Below are 18,667 nucleotides of genomic sequence, written 5' to 3'. Positions count from 1 at the left end.
TTTTCCATCGTTAATGGTACAATTTCTTGTAGTGTTTGATCACATTTTCTTATTAATATATACGAAGTATAAAATATCAAATATTATTGTGTAAGTATGTTGTTATTAGAATAGTCTTAATTAATGTATATTTTTCATGTATCCAAGAGGCTATCAGCCTTGGCATTAAAGACATCCACATAGAAGGTGACAACTTATTTGTGATCAACTCTCTGAAAGGTACTTGGAATCCCCTTGGAAACTTCAAAACATTATTCAAGACAACAAGGCTCTCCTCCAGCACTTTGACTCTACCCATATCAAGCATATTTTCCGGGAAGCAAATAGAGCAGCAGATTGGATAGCTAATTTAGGACATCTTATTATTGAGCCCATGTGTATTACCCCGAACTCTAGCCCCAAATTAGAAGATATTGTAAAAAGTGATTGCTTAGGTTTCACCCTTGTGCGAAGGGGAACCTAAGTTCTTTTTCCTTACCTTTATAAAAAGAAAAAAATGTATATTTTTTATATATCAATTTTCTTTTATAATTTTTATTACTCCGTAATGTATAATTGTATAATTGCATATATTTACGGTCAAATTAGAAATACATTAACAAGTATCAGTCACACTGTTGATTATTATCCTTTTCCCAATAACGACTTTAATTAATTAAGAATTTAAGATAGATTGAGAGCTAGTTGACGTCCACCAACTCATACGGATTACTATTTTGGTTGAAAAATGACAATGAACCAAAATACCAAATCAAAGAATAGGACTAGATAATGGAGATGACAACTTTACTAGGTTAAGCATTTGTACGGAATATGTAAAGATGATAAAATTAAAAAATTGGTAACATGCATCAAAGTCTGACGGCAAATAATTGCAAGTGAAAAACAAATGAAAGCTAGCTGGCTTTATAGGAGGAAATAGTACGTTGTAACGTAAGTCCGTGCTGTACTGAAATCTGTGTTCTTGTGCTCTTAATACTCCCTCCGTCCCGGAATACTCGACCCGGTTTGACCGGCACATAGTTTAAGGAACTTGAATTGACTTATTTAATTTAATAGGTAGTAGTTGATGGTGGGGTATTATTTTAATGTAGTTAGTGGGACGTGGGTTAAGAGGTGGGGTTGGGGGAGAGTAGGGGTTGAATTTTTAATTATTTTTTGTATGGAGTAGGGAGTAGGTGGGTTAATAGGGGTGGAGTGAGAAATAATATAATATTCTTAGAATATTTCCATTTTTAGAAACAGGTCAAGTATTAAGGGACGGCCCGATAAGGAAAACATGTCAAGTATTCCGGGACGGAGGGAGTAGTTAATACTGTATAGTATCAATATACTTATATGATCAAGAATTCAAGACCCTACTCTTCTTCGATCTCTTTCATTCCTGTGCCACCTGCTTTTCGTCCCTACTCTTTTTAACTCCCTATTTTCTTATAAAAACTAATCTATTTTCTTATAAGGCTACATATTTATAACTTATATGAAGGATTTACCTACATTGAAGTTGGTGAGATTCGACCTCTAGCCTAAAAGTCGAAGAGTCAGTCACATATCTATTATACAGATTAATCTCTTGTCGATCCCACAGTATTACCAAGTAATAAGTTAAGCATGTGAATATGTGATATGATTGATTGATTGTGTTATATTACCAAACTAGTTTAGGGTCCGTGCAACACACGGCTACTACTAAAAAATTTATTATTTTAATAATAATTAAAAGATTTGTGATATTAGAAAAACATGAAAGTAAAAAGGATATATGAAAAAGTATAAATTAAAAGTTGTGTAAAAAAATTATTCATATGAACTAAATTTGCGTATTACTATACAAAGTTAAAAATTATAGTCGTTTACTTGTATGTAGATCGATCTAACAACGTTAACCAAACCAGAATGACTCAAGACTAATTTTTGAAAAGACCCGAGCATAACCGAGTTAGTCAAATACAACATATTTTGAATTGAGTAAAATCTTGATAAATAAACTTATATGTTAGTCTACTTACCATGTATTATTATTTTAATTAACATTCTTACTTACCAGTTACCATGTACTCCGTATTATATTATTAATAGTACGTAGACTAACATTAGAAGTTCATTTATCAATATTTTTTATATTTCTTATCAGATTAAAAAGTTATAATAAATACATAAATAAAATCATATCATAAAGGAAAAAATAATATTGATTTAGTTTTCCTAGCTCCAATAATATATTATGCAGTACACATTTATGGTAATTAAAATATATTTTTATCTTAGTTTCCTAAACGTAATGTAATTTATTATTTTAAAATAAAAATAAAAAATATTTTGGTGGGAAAAAATCGCACCAGGAAATGACACGTGTCATTCCTGGTGTCTCTTTTAGTATATAGTAATAGAAGTAATAGATAAGGGGATAGGTATGTAATTTAGCAGAAAATAAAGATATATTACAATCACGCGTTGAAAAATTAATACTCCTATAGAAACTTATGTCACATTGGATTTGAAACGAACCTCACATTCATGAGCAAACTCTTTTTTTTTAACGCAACGAAGGAAAAATTATATTAAGCTAAAACATAAGATAGTAATCCAAACTTTACAAAAGGTACGAGCAAGACCACAAAAACTTGCAGCTCGTACAGATTAAACCAAAAGCTACTGTAACATCTATTCCTTAACCCAAAAACTGATCCCCCCCTAAATACACTAAGCCCAATATTATATTCATCTAGATAAGGAAAGGGGATACTTAAATTACCGAAACTACTCTTTGTCGCTTGAGAGTTGACCTTTCTTTGCATCTGAAGCTGTCTTTGCACTCACCAAATGAGTAGTCACTTTGGTAGGTATAGTTCCAAACATAATTTCTGTTGTGACCGTTGTGGAGGGCTGTTCTTCTGGTGGGGGTGGAATCTCCAAGTTGATTACTTGTTCCCATCGTTGAGATGCTGAAGAAGACTCCCCCATCTGCTTTAAACTATCCTTGGCCTGCTTAAGCTGAGTCTGATACACTACATCCGTGAATGGTGGTGGATCAAGGAACACTTTATGTCCCAATGCCATTGAAATTGCATACTGCCCCATACAATGAGCTAGCTTGTTGAATAATCTTGGAAGATGGGTGATCGAGAAAGAACTGAATCTTGTCATCAGGCAAGCTACGTCTTTGATAACCGGTGCCAATTCATGATGATAATAATCTTCCATTGATGTCAACAATTTTATCAACAGCTCCGCATCCGTTTCCACTTCAAGTTTTTGCACTCCATACTCGACTGCCATTTGAAGGCCTTCCCTCAACGCATAAAGTTCTGCTGCAAGTGGTGTAATAGCATTGTATTTACTCGCAAAACCAATATACCAATTTCCTGTCTCGCTTCGAAACACACCACCACCACCTGCTTCATCTTTCTCTTTCCAGCTACCATCTATGTTCAATTTTAAAAAGCCTGGTGCTGGTGGTTTCCACGCTGGAGCCTTCTGCAACCAGTTTCCTGCTCCCTTTCCCTGCATCATTAAAATATTTTCCCTATAATCTACATAAAAAGCATTATAGACAGAAAAAGGTTTGATCATTTTCAACTCAAACACTGCTCTATTTCGTGCCTTCCAAATATGCCACACAGCCACAATGAAAACCATTCTCCAACTCCTGCTTAAACTAAGATTATAAGCCATCCATTGTTGCCAATTCAAATTAAAGAAAGAATTCAAGCAAACTTCTTTGGCTACTGTAATACGTTGGAAAATGAAATTCCAAAGAATGCTTGAATCACCACAATCACGAAATAAGTGTAGATGAGTTTCAGGAATATAGGAGCAACGACTACAATATCTAGAAATTGACTCCATGTACATCGATAAAGTATCTGCAACTGGCAAAATTTCATGAACACAATTCCATAATAACATTCTATATTTAAAAGGGGCCGTGATTTTCCAAAGGGCTTTCCATGAAACGAAGTTGTAATTCCCAGAAACTTCAAAAAAGGAATTGCAGATAAGAGAATAAGCAGATTTTATAGAAAAATTACCATCATCTGACTTGGACCAAGTAAAGAAATCGTTGCAGTGAGACACTTTGGCCAATGGAGTTGCTAAAATATCAGATTGAATAGACTCTGGTATAATGTGAGCCACTCTCTGGAAATTCCACTGTCCTTGTTTTATTATATCCCTAACAAACAAATGACCCACCGACTCCGGAATATCCTTTTTAATTAACTTATACAATGGTTTATCACCGACCCAATGATGATACCATAGCGAAGTGGACTCCCCATTTCCGATTCCTATCTTTATCCCTTTTCCCAAAAGGTCCCGTCCTTTTAAAATGTCCCTCCAAACTGGGGAGTTAGAAGGTTTGGCAATGAAATCGAAAAAGGACCCATTTTTTAAATATTTATCTTTAAAAATGCGTACCCATAGTTTTTCCGGTGAGGTTAGCAATTTCCAGCCCAATTTTGCCATAAAGGCAATATTCCATTCCTTTAACTTCTTTATTCCCAGACCCCCCAATCCCATTGGAATTGTGATTTTATTCCAAGAAATACGAGCCAAATATCTAGTTCTATCAACCTTATTCCATAAAAATTTTCGACAGGATTTCTCAATTCTATCTATTACACCACTCGGAATGATATTTGTCTGCATATTATATAGGGGATACGTGTTTAAAACGGACTTAATAAGAGTACATCTCCCTGCCATGTTTAACAACTTAGCTTGCCATCCCTTTATTCTTTCCATAGTTTTTTCTAAAAGACCAAAATAGTTGCTAATTTTTAATTTATTTGGTCTAATATCCACCCCTAGATACTTCCCAAAACAAGTAGAAATTCGTAATCCATAAGAACCTGCTATGGTATTCCTGATTAAATGATTCATTTTGACTGGAAATATAATGGAGGACTTTCTCATATTAACTTGTAAACCTGACATAGCCCCAAATTCAGAGATTGTGTGCATAATTACCTCCATGTTCTTTTGAGTAGCAGATCCAAATAAAAAAACATCATCGGCATAAAAAACATGGGAAATGGAAATAGTTTTTGTTAACTTTAGAGGATCCCAAGTTCTTGTATTTACTTTCTCTTCAATCATCAGTGATAGTCTATCTAGGCATAACACAAAAATGTACGACGACAATGGATCACCCTGCCTTATTCCTCTAGACGGTTTAAACTGCTCTGTAATCTCACCATTCCATAACACAGAAATATTGGGGGTAGTAATGCAACACATGATCACATCAATAAATTTAATAGGGAATTCATAACTGACCAAAGTGTCTCTAATGAAACTCCATTCTAAACTATCGTAGGCTTTTGTTAAATCTAATTTCAAGGCCATTATATTTTTCCTTTTTCTTGCTTTATGAAAATGATGCGCTATTTCTTTTACAACTATTACATTATCTTCTATTCCCCGGCCTTTGATAAAACTTGATTGGAGGGGGCTAATTAATTTATTCAAGATAGGCCTTAATCTACTCGTAATAATTTTAGTGAACAACTTGTAAATAGTGTTACACAAACCTATTGGTCTAAAATCCGACATACTTTCCGGTTGGTCTGACTTTGGTATAAGCGTAATGTAGGAATCATTTACATCTTCTGGGATAATAGCTGAATTAAAACATTCGGAACAAAACTTAACTATACTTGGCCCAACTTCAGCCCAAAAGGTTTGAAAGAAAACTGGTTGTATTCCATCCGGCCCTGGGCTTTTAATTGGATCCATTTGGAAAAGGTTAAGCTTTACCTCCACATCAGAAATAGGCCTAAGCAGAGCCATACTATCTTGTTCTGAAATTCTGTTTTTGCTACCCAAATTAACTAACCTTCTACTCTGGGTATGGGTTGTTTGGAACATCATCCTAAAATAGTTAGTGGCCATTAATTTTAAAGATTGAGAATCAGTAACCCATTAATCATCCACGCCCTTCAAAGCTAAAATTTTCCCCCTAGTTTTCCTTATTTTTGCCATTAAGTGAAAGTACCTTGTGTTAAAATCCCCATATTTTCTCCAATTCATTCTCGCTTTCTGAGCCCAAATCAGACGTTCCTTTCTAAATATGTCATTAAGATCTTTTAGCAAAGTTTTTTCCAGACTGACCAAAAAATGTGAATGATGTTTAGCTAAGGCAACCTGGATCCCATTAATACGGGCTAAAAGACGCTTCTTAATATTAGTTAAATTGCCAAAAACATTAGTATTCCAAGTTTTAATACCAGCTAGAAAATCTTTCCTACCCTTAATGAAGTCATTGTTATCATTAGTCCAACTTTTTGCAAAAAATTCTTTAAATTTTGGATGTTCAATACAAACTTCCTTACATCTAAAAGGAAACGGCCCTGTACAATAATCATTATATAAAGAAACAATAATAGGAGCGTGATCAGAATGTGTACGAGGTAGATGTAATACCTGCATGTTTGGAAAGTTGTCCAGCATCTTCGCATTTGCCATTGCTCTGTCTAGCCTCTCTTTTATCATGTCCACCCCATCTCGTGCATTGGTCCAAGTGAATGGGCATCCACTGTAACCCAAATCAACTAACCCCGCCGCATCCACGAAGTTGTTGAGATCCCTACACTGCCCAGTTTTAAAAGGACGCCCTCCACTTTTCTCTGCTTGTGAGGTCACCTCATTCAAGTCCCCCACCACCAACCATGGAGTATCCTCAGGTGGCAGGTTTTGCTGCAAATCCCTCCATAACTGATGGCGAGGACCTGGAACACTAGGTGCATGTATCCCGGTGACTAACACCTCTGGTTTGATGTTTTTGAAGTGAAACAGAACATGAAACAAATTTGTTTCTTCCGAAAACAGAGTAAGATCAACGGTGTTTTTCCAAAACAGCCATATCCCCCCTCTCCTGTTAGTCGGTTGGACCACGCGAAAATCATGGAATTTCAATTGAAACATTACCTCCTTTGCTCGATGATCATCGCTCTTCGTCTCCAAAAGAATAAAAATGGACGGATGTTGCTCTTGAATTATGTTCCAAGCCCTTGGAACAAAATCATCTCTTGCTGCCCCACGGACGTTCCACAAACAAATTTTCATTTGTAAATTCGGGATTGGTTTTTGGACCGCTAATCTAGGATGCTCCATCTCCTCCGCATTGGGTGGAAGAAAGTACTCCTCCCAATCCCTCCAATACTGCATGACTCCCATCATATTTAGATCCTCCATTCGAATTGGAGTCACATACGTAAACACTTTCCTGGGATCTAACATCTTTTGAAATGCGCTGATTTGAATTTGTACTCCCACCACCTCTCTCTGAGTGACGTACAATGCCATAAGGCGATCCGCATGCCCCATTTCTTGACTTTGAGTTTCGAATTGCAAAGGATGAACTGGAACCTCTTTTTGCACCCGAACCGGAATATGGGGACGCATATTTATCGGGTTGAAATCCGGTTCTCTTCCTATCAATTTCAAGTGATTCATCTCCTGAGGAGGGGGTACATCCCACCGTGTTCTCGGTCGTGGTCCTATCCGCTCCATTCCTTCTTTCCTTCTCAATTCCATTGCTAACATACCCACATTCTTGAACTCCATTTCCCCTGACTTCGGCAATCTCTGACTCCTGCATGCACTCATCTCCGATTGCTCTGGAAACAATTGCAGCGTCGATGGTTGTCTGATTGGGCAATGAACTTGCTGAATTTCTTCCATCGTCTGGTGATTGACTTGATTGCGGTAATGTCTGGGTCCTCTTTGAATCCAAGTCCTGCTGTTTCTCCACTGTGTTTGATTTGGGTTGAAATTTGTCTGCATGCATGTAGTGTTTGTGGTTTTCTTGTTTTCCATTTGAACAGGGAGAAGTGAAAGCTTCTTGAGGAAGAATTTCAGAATGTGAAGAAAGGGGATTGGTTGGTGAGAGAGAAGAAGTGTGCACTTGGTTTACCACACAGTGAAAAGAAGGATCCGAATTATAAAAGGCAGAAGGTGAATCAACCTCCTTTGCCAAGTGGATGAACGAGTTCGCCAAGTGTACGGTTTTATCACCCTCATATTCAATTATCTCCGGCGTAGCACTAATCTCCAGTAAAGTGTGCGTTGGGGCAGTTAACATTGGCTCATTAACTTCTCCTTCTGATTGGTGAATCTGCTTATCCCTTGCCATTCTCATGTTAGCCCCATTTAATGATGTTGTTGTCGCAACTTTTGATGAATAACCCCTCTTATACTCATTAATCCGGGCATTAGTCTGTCGTTGTTTCCCATAATTATTTCTTGGACTTCTCTTATTTTGGACCAATGTCCAAGGCCCATAAATATCAGACTGTATTTGTCCAACTCTACTATCTTCCGTACCTGTAGTGACGTCATTTACATCCTCTTCCATTTGGGCTTCATCTTGTTTACTCAACTTGGGCTTATTAATGGGTTGACCATTTACCAACACATTCCCATCTATCTGATCGCATCTCTCCAATACGTGGCCAATTTTACCACATTTAAAACAAAGAGCCGTGATATTTTCGTAAACTACTGGCTGCCAAAATCCACCAACCCACACCTTGGTGATAATTGGTTTCCTAAGATCAATTTCCACACATACTCTTGCATATTTTCCCCGTGACACTTTATCAGTTGCATAATCAACACGAACTGGTTTTCCAATTACCTTAGCGATCTCAAACTCAAATGAAATTTCATTTCAAAATTCATTTTCGATTTTTCACAGTGCTTAATTAACCAAGAAGTACCCCACACATTTGCGCCAATATCAACCGTAACTCAACAGCTACCATAAGTGTTTAGTAGATCATTTTTTACTTACACCAACTTTTTATACACACGTATAGTATTACCTACAAACTCGATCAGTTAATTGATTTATATACAACCACAACATAATTAACTTCGTAATGTATTGGAGAACATCATCTAATTAGTACCCACCATATCCAAAATCACATCTATATGATTGTTATCCCACTTTTTGGACTAACGACATAACCGTTCTAACGTTTGGTCATGTCGTGTCAGCCAGGTCATATCGTGTCGCAGGTAAACACAGCTCCAGGGAGATACGTCCGACGTAGCATCATACAACGAGGTACAGCCGACGAAGGACAGGCGACAAAGTACAAGCAACTGAGACGCGTCCTCGAGAAACGGGCTGATAAGTTGACCTAAAGCCCATGATAGGCAGCGCCGTCAAGCTAGCAAGAACGAGTCCAAGACTCACGCGAGAAGCGCGGAAGCAGTTGAAGGCTGAAGAGACGTGCGATGAAGATACTCCTATCTTTGTGGGATTTTCTCAACCGATTAGACCGTTGAGAATACCCTATAAAAGGACGAAGATAATGATAAGCAAGAGACGTTCACTGAAGCACCGAAACTCTTAAGTTATAAACTGTTTCATCATTCATTATTGTACTGGAGATTTTAGTTATCGATTCTCAGAAGAAAAAGCATAAACAATCATATAGAATACTTAGTGGATTGATAGCCTCATAGCTATCCGCGGTTTTTTACCTTGTTCCTGGGTTTTCCGCGTCAACACTCCTCTGTGTCGTGCCTCTTTATTTGTGTCGTTGATTCTTTGCTTAGTTAGTGTCGACCCTAGCCGAAAGTCGCCCCCATACGAATTTTGGCATAAACAGTTTGGCGCCGTCTGTGGGGACATTAACTAGGTTTTACACAAAAGCACCCCTCTCACCATGAATACTGGAGAGATGACGATCGCAGAGATGAAGGCGGCTTACGAGAAAGCCCAAGCCGAACTAGCCCAAGAGAGGGCATCCAATGAAACCCTCCAGAAAGAGCTCGAATCTGTAAAGAGCAACAAGCACCAGTCCCGCTACAAAGGTGGGAAGCCAAAAAAGCTAACGTTCGAGATGCCCGATGACTTCGAAGACGTGACCGACGATGAGGAGGAAACCCGTGAGGAAGAAGACAAAGAAGCTCCCGATCCGGTGACCCAACGCCTGAACAAGATGGATGCACGCATGACAAAGCACTATTCCCGCCTGATGAAGTTGATGACCAGGTTCCCCGGGGCACCTACACCAGTGGAGACCGAGCCGACCGACGGATATGCCGCGTCACCGTTCTGCGAAGCGATCGCTAGAGTGACGGTCCCGCACACACTCCGGCTCCCAACCTGGACCACCCTGTACGACGGGACATCCGACCCCTATAGGCACGTCAACTTCTACAAGCAGCGCATGTGGCAGATCGGGATTCCGCACGACCTAGTGGAACCTGTTATGTGCAAATCATTCGGCGGCACCCTTGATGGAGCAGCTTTGGAATGGCTCACGAACGTCCCTCCCAGATCCATCTCCTGTCTGTCCGACCTCATCAACGCCTTCTATCAACAATTCGCCAGCAGTCGCCAGTTAGAAAAACAAACCAGTGATCTCTATCGGTTGGTTCAAGGGCCAACCGAGTCGGTACGCGATTATTTTAACCGTTTTAATTGTGAAAAAATTGGTATAAAAAATTGTGATGTCAGGACTGCTATTGAGGCGTTCAAGAGAGGCCTCATCCCCAATTCAGAGCTATACCGGGAAATAACCAAATACCCCTGTGCAACTTTCGAAGAGGTGCGATCAAGGGCCACCGCCCAGATGCGAATCGAAGACGACGAGGTTATCCGAACAGCATCTCAACGATCGACGGGGGGCAGCAGCGACAGAAGATCGTACACCCCGAGGAACAACAATTGGCGACACCAACCGTATGTTCGGCAAAACCAGGTACAAAGTGTCAATCAGTATTATGATACTAACAATGTTTACAGGAACGAGCGGGTCGAACACCCCAACATCTCCGACTACGGCTTCAACGTCGACATTGGAGGTGTGGTGAACGCCCTTCAAAATGTAGGTGGAACAGTCAGATGGCCCCGGAAGAACGACAGACCGGACTCCATGAAGGACATGAGCAAATGGTGCGACTTCCACCGCGACAACGGACACACAACCGAGGAGTGCATCTCCCTCCGAAAGGAAGTCGCATACCTCCTGAAACGGGGGCATCTAAAGGAACTGTTGAGCGACAAGGGAAAAGAAACATTTTCCAAAGAGCAAACCACCCTGCCCGGCCCAGCGACAAGCAGCGAGCGACCAGACCCACCATCGTTCAATAAAGTGGTAAATGTTATTTCCGGTGGTTCAGATATTTGTGGACTAACCTCTTCTGCAGCTAAAAAAATTAACAGGGGAGAATCTGAGACCGTAGAAGAGGGACAAACCGAAGACGAGGTCGCACTACACAGGTCCCTGACCGCAATGGCTATTACTTTCGACGATTCAGATTCTGTAGATACACAGCGGGAGCACCACGACGGGTTGGTAATATCGCTCCCAATAGGAAACGCATTGATCAAAAGGATACTGGTCGACAACGGAAGCTCAGCCAACGTACTGTTCTTGGAAGCACTACAAGAAATGGGATTAGAAGAAAAAAACATAGTAAGGAGATCAACAGTCCTGGTAGGGTTCAGTGGAGAAGCACTACGGACGGTAGGAGAGATATCGCTGCCCACATACGCAGAAGGCGTCAACATGATGACCAAGTTCAACGTCGTCGATTGTCCATCAGCGTACAACGTCATCCTAGGACGACCATGGATCCACAAAATGAAGGCAGTGCCATCAACATATCACCAATCAATCAAATTTCCAACCAAGTGGGGGGTCATGGAAATCAAAGGGCAGCAAAGGGATGCGAAGAAATGTTACGAGACAGCACTGAAACCATCCAAGTCACCCATCTAGCAATTACAGCCAGGGTCGACGTCGGACGACCCCGACGACCAACAAATCGACGAGATAGTACTAGACCAGACAAAGCCAGACCAAGTCATAAGGATCGGAGCCTCACTGCCTGACAACATCAAAAGTCAGATAGTGTCGTTTCTAAGAGAAAACTCGGACTGTTTCGCTTGGTCACACGAGGACATGACAGGAATTAGCCCAGACGTGATTACCCACAAGCTCAACGTCGACCCCAGCTTCAAACCGGTAAAACAGAAACGACGTAAGTTCGCACCCGAAAGGAATAAAATCATAGACGAAGAAGTACAAAACCTGATAGATTCAGGGAAGATCAGAGAGGTCAAATATCCAGACTGGTTAGCAAACGTCGTCGTCGTCAGCAAAAAGAACGAAAAATGGAGAGTCTGCATCGACTTCACAGATATCAACAAAGCTTGCCCCAAGGACCCATTCCCTCTGCCGCACCTCGACGCCCTGGTCGACGCCACAACCGGACACGAGCTACTCACATTCATGGACGCCTACTCAGGATACAACCAAATCCTTATGCACCCAGACGACCAGGAAAAAACATCTTTTGTAACGGATAGAGGAATTTATTGTTATAAAGTCATGCCTTTTGGTCTTAAAAATGCAGGTGCGACGTACCAAAGATTAGTCAACAAGATGTTTAAAGACCAACTCGGAGACACAATGGAGGTATACATTGACGACATGCTGGTGAAATCGAGGAAGGCTGACGATCACGTGGAACACCTACGACAATCCTTCGACATACTAAAAAAGTACGGTATGAAACTTAACCCGACTAAATGTTCTTTCGGAGTGTCCGCAGGAAAATTCTTAGGTTACATCGTCACCCAACGAGGAATCGAGGCCAGCCCCGACCAAGTGCGCGCGATCATCAACATTCAATCCCCGCGGAACATAAAAGAGGTACAACGCTTGACAGGGAGAGTGGCGGCACTAAACCGTTTTATATCACGGTCGTCGGACAAGTGCCGATTATTTTACGACGTCCTACGCAAAAACAAGGGGTTTAACTGGTCCGACGACCACGAAGCAGCCCTGCAGAACCTCAAAAAATACATGATGTCGCCGCCCCTCCTATCCAAGCCAAAAGAAGGAGAAGTCTTACAACTCTATTTAGCCGTTAGCTCGACGGCAGTAAGCGCGGTCCTAGCTCGAGAAGACGAAGCACAACAACTACCCATTTATTACATCAGTAAGTCACTACTGGAAGCAGAGACCAGGTATTCCTCCCTCGAAAAACTCGTCTTAGCACTCGTTACTGCAGCTAAGAAACTAAGGCATTATTTTGAAACTCACCAAATAGTGGTGATGACTAACTATCCAATCAAGTCTGTGATGCGTAGGCCAGAACTGACAGGTCGAATGGAGAAGTGGACAATGGCACTAGGAAGGTTCGACATCAAGTATCAACCAAGGACGGCTGTAAAGTCGCAGGCTCTAGCAGATTTTGTGGCAGACTTCAGCCCCGACTTAGAGAGAATAGCAGACGACGAAGTCAAACTCATCAACAACATAGAAGAAATATGGATACTCTTCGTCGACGGCTCATCTAACTTTCGTGGTGCAGGTTTAGGCGTCGTACTGAAGTCACCACAAGGGGACATGATAGCACAGGCAATCTGCTGCGACTTCAAGGCAACTAACAACGAAGCAGAATACGAGGCGCTAATCGCCGGAATGACATTAGCTATGGAATTAGGGGCAAGCGGACTCAACATCTTCAGTGACTCACAACTAATCGTCAACCAGATTAACGGCGACTACGAAGCTAAAGACCTAAAAATGACCTTGTATCTCGAGAAAGCAAAAGAGTTAACTTCCAAATTCAAACCCTTCTCCATCAAACAAATCCCAAGAGACCTAAACACGCAAGCCGACGCCCTTGCCAACCTAGGATCCGCACTCAGAAAATCACCATTCTCGACCATACCTCTAGTACACCTACTATCGCCCGCCGTCGAAAAAGACATACCACAAGACGCCAGCCTCGTCCTATCAACCTTAAACACAGACAGTTGGACCAAACCCATCTTCGATTACCTAAAGCACGAAACTCTACCCGACGACAAGCTAGACGCCAGAAAGATACTTTTCAAAGCTTCACGATATGTTATTTTGCAGGACGTACTATTTAAGCGATCAGCAAACGGACTGTTGATGCGATGTGCCGAAGAAATCGAGTGGGAAACGCTATTGAAACAATACCACGAAGGAGAATGCGGAGGACACGAAGGAGGACGAAGCTTATCAACCAGAATCAAAAGAAATGGATACTATTGGCCAACAATGCTTAAGGACGCCATGAGGTACGTATCCAAATGCGACAAGTGCCAACGACACGCAGGTATGACACATAAACCATCCGAATTCTTGCATCCAACCCTAACTCCGTGGCCTTTCATGAAATGGGGGATGGACATCGTTGGCAAATTGCCCGTCGCCCCAGGACAAAAGGTCTTCATGTTAGCCCTAACAGATTATTTTTCCAAGTGGATAGAAGCAGGTGCGTTCCAACAAGTAAGGGACAAAGAGGTATGCTCGTTCATATGGACTAACATAATATGCAGGTTCGGAATACCGTCAGAAATCATCTGCGACAACGGATCACAATTCATCAGCGACAAGACAAGAGCTTTCTGCAAAACATGGAACATCGAGCTAAAGACGTCGACGCCCAGATACCCCCAAGCAAACGGACAGGCGGAATCCAGCAACAAAACGATCATCGCGTCGCTAAAAAAGCGGTTGGACGACAAGAAGGGGCGATGGGCAGAAGAATTGCCATCCATCCTATGGGCCAACAGGACGACGCCTAGGACGGCGACGGGACAGACTCCCTTCTCACTCGTTTACGGGTGCGAAGCGGTACTTCCCCCTGAAGTGACGCTGCCCAGTGCACGATATGGACTCATGACGCCAGAGCAAAACGACGTAGAACTCAGCGAAAACCTCGACAACACAGAAGATCTCAGGGAAGCAGCATTGATAAGGATGGCGTCACAGCAACAAATCGTGGCAAAGTGCTTCAACAAAAATGTCAAAGTGAAAATGTTCAAAGAAGGAGATTGGGTACTGCGCAGAGTATTTCAAAACACGAAAGATTTGAACGCGGGTAAGTTAGCACCAGCTTGGGAAGGACCGTACTTGATCGACAAAATCGTCGGAAAGGGGGCATACAGACTCATTACCAAAGATGGCAAGTCGGTCCCCCGAAGCTGGAACGCAACACATCTTAAACTCTACCATTTTTGAAACCTCGTCGTAACCAATTTTATCAGTCGCCGCATCGTCGTCTTTACTTTTCTTTATCGTTTTATTTTAAAAACCATTACTGACTTAGGCATCGGAGGGCCGTTGGCATCCCCAACGGCCAATCCTCCTAGCGACCCCTGTTTTCTTTTGCAGAATGCAAGACGCACGACGGATGACATCCACAAGCAACAACGTACGACTCAGAGCGAGACCGCAAGAGACAACGAAGTAACAACGCAGGTATGATTTTACACATCAGTCGGTTCAATACTTATTACTTGCAAAGCATCTGCTACACGAAACTAAGACATCAAAACGCAACGGGATAACCATAAAGAAAAACAAACTTAACACACACGACGCGCGACCCCTAAGGCCACGACTTCCGAAATTTCAAACACTAAACATTATCCACACACAGCGTCGCCACTACCGACGACGAATAAAAACACAAGTCATCCAAACCACCTCGTCGCCGCCATCGACGACGAGTAAAGAAGTTCACCAACAAAACACAAAAACCAACAAAAAATTCGAAAACTACAAACTAATACATCCCTTCTTCCTGAGTAGAGACCACGACTTCCTGCTCCGGCTCTTGCTCTGGGGGCACGACTGGCACCTCCACCGACGCCACGTCCACCGTCTCGTCTTGAGAAACGACGGCAAGGGCCTCCTCTTCGCACCCAACAGCTAAAACCTCCCCCTCTTGGTCCGGAACAGGCGCACTCACCACCAACAAAGCCGCATCCACCTCCGTCGCCTCAGTACTAGCAGTGTCAGCCGTCTTCGCCAACTCCTCCGAATCCACCACGGGCACCGACAGGTCAGCCATGGTACCGCCATTAGCCAGATAGTCATCCACCTCCTTTTGACACGGCCAAAGGCTAGTCTCCCCAATCAGGCAGGAATACATCATCTGCGCCCGCGTCCTCCATATAGCAAGAGCCTCGACGTCCTTCGCCTCCTCCTGCAGGGCGTCATACAAGCTCCTCAATCCATCCAATTCCTCTGTCGTCGAGGTCAACTCCTCCTTCACTTTCTCCAGATCTTTAGCCACGTCGGCTAACTGCTTATCCTTACCTTTCAATTGATCACCCTTGGCCTTAATCACCGCAGCAAGATCCACAACCTTCTTCTCAGCAGCTTTCCACTTCGCTTCCCACGATGCGGCCGCCTTCTTCGCCGTCGCCGTCAGCTGCCTTGCATTCGTCACCTCGTCGCACAGCAACGAACACTGCCTACGTACAGCCAAGGCAGCCTGCGACGCCTGCGCAAAATCAATGCCAAAACAGATTTACACAACATACATCTTTCACAAACAAAAAAGAAGAAAAAAAAAAAAAAAACTAAATAAAACTCACCCGCAGACTAAGCTCAGCAGCGTCCGACGCGACAGGAAGAGGATCCACCTCGTGGTATCGTCGATACGTCGTAGGCAAGATCAAGCGATCAGCGAAAGGCCATATAACCGACGCCTCTTCATCACCCAAGAAGCTTGGGGGCAAAGTGATAATCGTATCCTCGACAGGATCCGTCTCGACAGGTCGCTTCTTGGCCGACGAAGTAGACACTTTACTAACGTCGACAGCAGCAGACGACGCCTTGAACGGCTGTGGAGGCGACGACGAAGCAATCGGATGAAAGCCTTCGGCTCCTATGACGACAGGCGTCTCGGCCGATGAACCTATCGCAGAAAACCGAGGTACAACCGTCATACCCCGTCCACCAGAAGTCGAGGACGACCTAAGTCGCTTCCTTGCACGCTCCTGAATCTCGCTCTGAGACATCCTCGACACAGGCCGAGACGAAAGAGTATGCTCTACACCCAATACAAAAAATAAAGGTCAAACATTATCCAAAACAAAAACAAAAATATATACAAACCCCGAAATAAACAAACGACAAATACCTGAGTTGTCAGCCATATCACCTACTTCACCTTCGGCGGACGACGAGTTTGCCACTACCTCCTCAAGCAAATCCAACCTTTTCCGACGACGAGTCAGTTGACCTGATCCCTCGTCTATCTCCTCCTCCTCGGCGACGTCGCCTGACCGGTCCACCTCCTGCTCGTCTAAAAACTCTCCGTCGCGACTGAAAGACCTATCCTCGACAGAATAACCCAAGAACTTCCGATACTTATCCTCAGAATCAGCGTTCAACTCAGTCAACGACGACCCCTTGACAACTGCAAAACAAAACCAAGTAAGGCGACGTTCAGTAAAACGACGAGAAACAAAGATAAAACGACACATTTACCTTCCATCGTCCATCCCTCGACCAGAAACCGCCCTTTATCTCCCAGAGAATCTTTGCCTACAAAGACAAAACGACTCTGCCAACCCCTGTCGTTCACACCTAAACCAACACCTAAGTTCGTCTTCCCCTTCTTCGTAACCAAGGTATACCTACAACACTTCTGCAGTGCTAGGTCGTAAGAGTACATCAAATCAGACAGGTCAAACGGCGTACGCCAGTTCGCAGTAACTCCATGCACCACCGTGAAAACCCGCCATATCTGGGGCATCAACTGACCCGGACTCAAATGGAAAACCTCGATAAAGGACCTAACTAGAGGAGTGAAAGGAAATTTGAAGCCAATTGTGAACGGATACTCATACATAACCACATACCCCTCTGGACAGTCAAAGGCTTCCTCATCCGAGCCGGGAATCTTCACTTCCGCCGACGGCGGCAAACCAGCAAGTTCAACAAAAGCCGCCGGATCCACCACAGTAGAATATATCGGGTTAAGGGACTTAACCCGAGTGGAACCCGACTCCCCCTTTCCTCTCGCTACAACCGACTTAGATCTACCCATCTCACTTACAAAAATCTACAAGGAAATCGAAAAAGAAAGCGAATTTTACCTGAAAATCGAACAAACTCAGTGCGAAAATCGACTTCGCTTTCTCCCTCTTCTCTCTCCTGCTTTCGGATCTAGAAATTTTTCGAAAAACTTGGTGTGAAGAACTTTATTGCATGTCGTGAATTGGTATTTATTACTCTAGAATTTTGAACGGTTTTATCCCACGAACTAGGCAGTTGAAGACGGTTTTTTAATTTGAATTGTTTCTTTTGCTTTGTGTGACTCCGCAAATTCACAATTGGGGGCAAACTGTTATCCCACTTTTTGGACTAACGACATAACCGTTCTAACGTTTGGTCATGTCGTGTCAGCCAGGTCATATCGTGTCGCAGGTAAACACAGCTCCAGGGAGATACGTCCGACGTAGCATCATACAACGAGGTACAGCCGACGAAGGACAGGCGACAAAGTACAAGCAACTGAGACGCGTCCTCGAGAAACGGGCTGATAAGTTGACCTAAAGCCCATGATAGGCAGCGCCGTCAAGCTAGCAAGAACGAGTCCAAGACTCACGCGAGAAGCGCGGAAGCAGTTGAAGGCTGAAGAGACGTGCGATGAAGATACTCCTATCTTTGTGGGATTTTCTCAACCGATTAGACCGTTGAGAATACCCTATAAAAGGACGAAGATAATGATAAGCAAGAGACGTTCACTGAAGCACCGAAACTCTTAAGTTATAAACTGTTTCATCATTCATTATTGTACTGGAGATTTTAGTTATCGATTCTCAGAAGAAAAAGCATAAACAATCATATAGAATACT

The 18,667-nt window shown here is 42.7% G+C and overlaps 2 protein-coding genes across 2 annotated transcripts; one reads left to right on the top strand and one right to left on the bottom strand.

Annotated features, from left to right (window-relative positions):
• The first annotated feature begins 9,698 nt into the window (after positions 1-9,698).
• Positions 9,699-11,747, top strand: LOC130461295 (uncharacterized). Its single transcript, XM_056829319.1, has 2 exons — positions 9,699-10,393; positions 10,481-11,747. Exons 1-2 carry the CDS (start codon positions 9,699-9,701, stop codon positions 11,745-11,747), a joined length of 1,962 nt encoding a protein of 653 aa, XP_056685297.1.
• A 3,832-nt stretch (positions 11,748-15,579) lies between these two features.
• LOC110776287 (uncharacterized) lies at positions 15,580-18,450 on the bottom strand. The gene is made up of 4 exons (XM_056829318.1): positions 17,295-18,450; positions 16,945-17,223; positions 16,397-16,854; positions 15,580-16,302 (listed from the first exon to the last, which is right to left on the bottom strand). The coding sequence occupies exons 1-4, from the start codon at positions 17,854-17,856 to the stop codon at positions 15,580-15,582; spliced, it is 2,022 nt and encodes a 673-aa protein (XP_056685296.1). The 5' UTR covers positions 17,857-18,450.
• Positions 18,451-18,667: the final 217 nt, after the last annotated feature.

This window comes from Spinacia oleracea, chromosome 5 (assembly GCF_020520425.1).
Source record: "Spinacia oleracea cultivar Varoflay chromosome 5, BTI_SOV_V1, whole genome shotgun sequence".
In the NCBI taxonomy this organism is placed as follows: domain Eukaryota; kingdom Viridiplantae; phylum Streptophyta; class Magnoliopsida; order Caryophyllales; family Amaranthaceae; genus Spinacia; species Spinacia oleracea.
This window is presented reverse-complemented; position numbering and strand designations above follow the sequence as displayed.

What these genes read in the sequence shown, in the direction of transcription:
- LOC130461295 (XM_056829319.1), top strand. Translation starts at nt 9,699, where the DNA reads ATGACGATCGCAGAGATGAAGGCGGCTTACGAGAAAGCCCAAGCCGAA. An exon ending in CAAACCAGTGATCTCTATCG is followed by an intron (nt 10,394 to 10,480) that starts GTTGGTTCAAGG and finishes TTGTGATGTCAG; the next exon opens with GACTGCTATTGAGGCGTTCA.
- LOC110776287 (XM_056829318.1), bottom strand. Translation starts at nt 17,856, where the DNA reads ATGGGTAGATCTAAGTCGGTTGTAGCGAGAGGAAAGGGGGAGTCGGGT. An exon ending in TGATATGGCTGACAACTCAG is followed by an intron (nt 16,855 to 16,944) that starts GTATTTGTCGTT and finishes TATTGGGTGTAG; the next exon opens with AGCATACTCTTTCGTCTCGG. An exon ending in CTGCTGAGCTTAGTCTGCGG is followed by an intron (nt 16,303 to 16,396) that starts GTGAGTTTTATT and finishes GATTTTGCGCAG; the next exon opens with GCGTCGCAGGCTGCCTTGGC.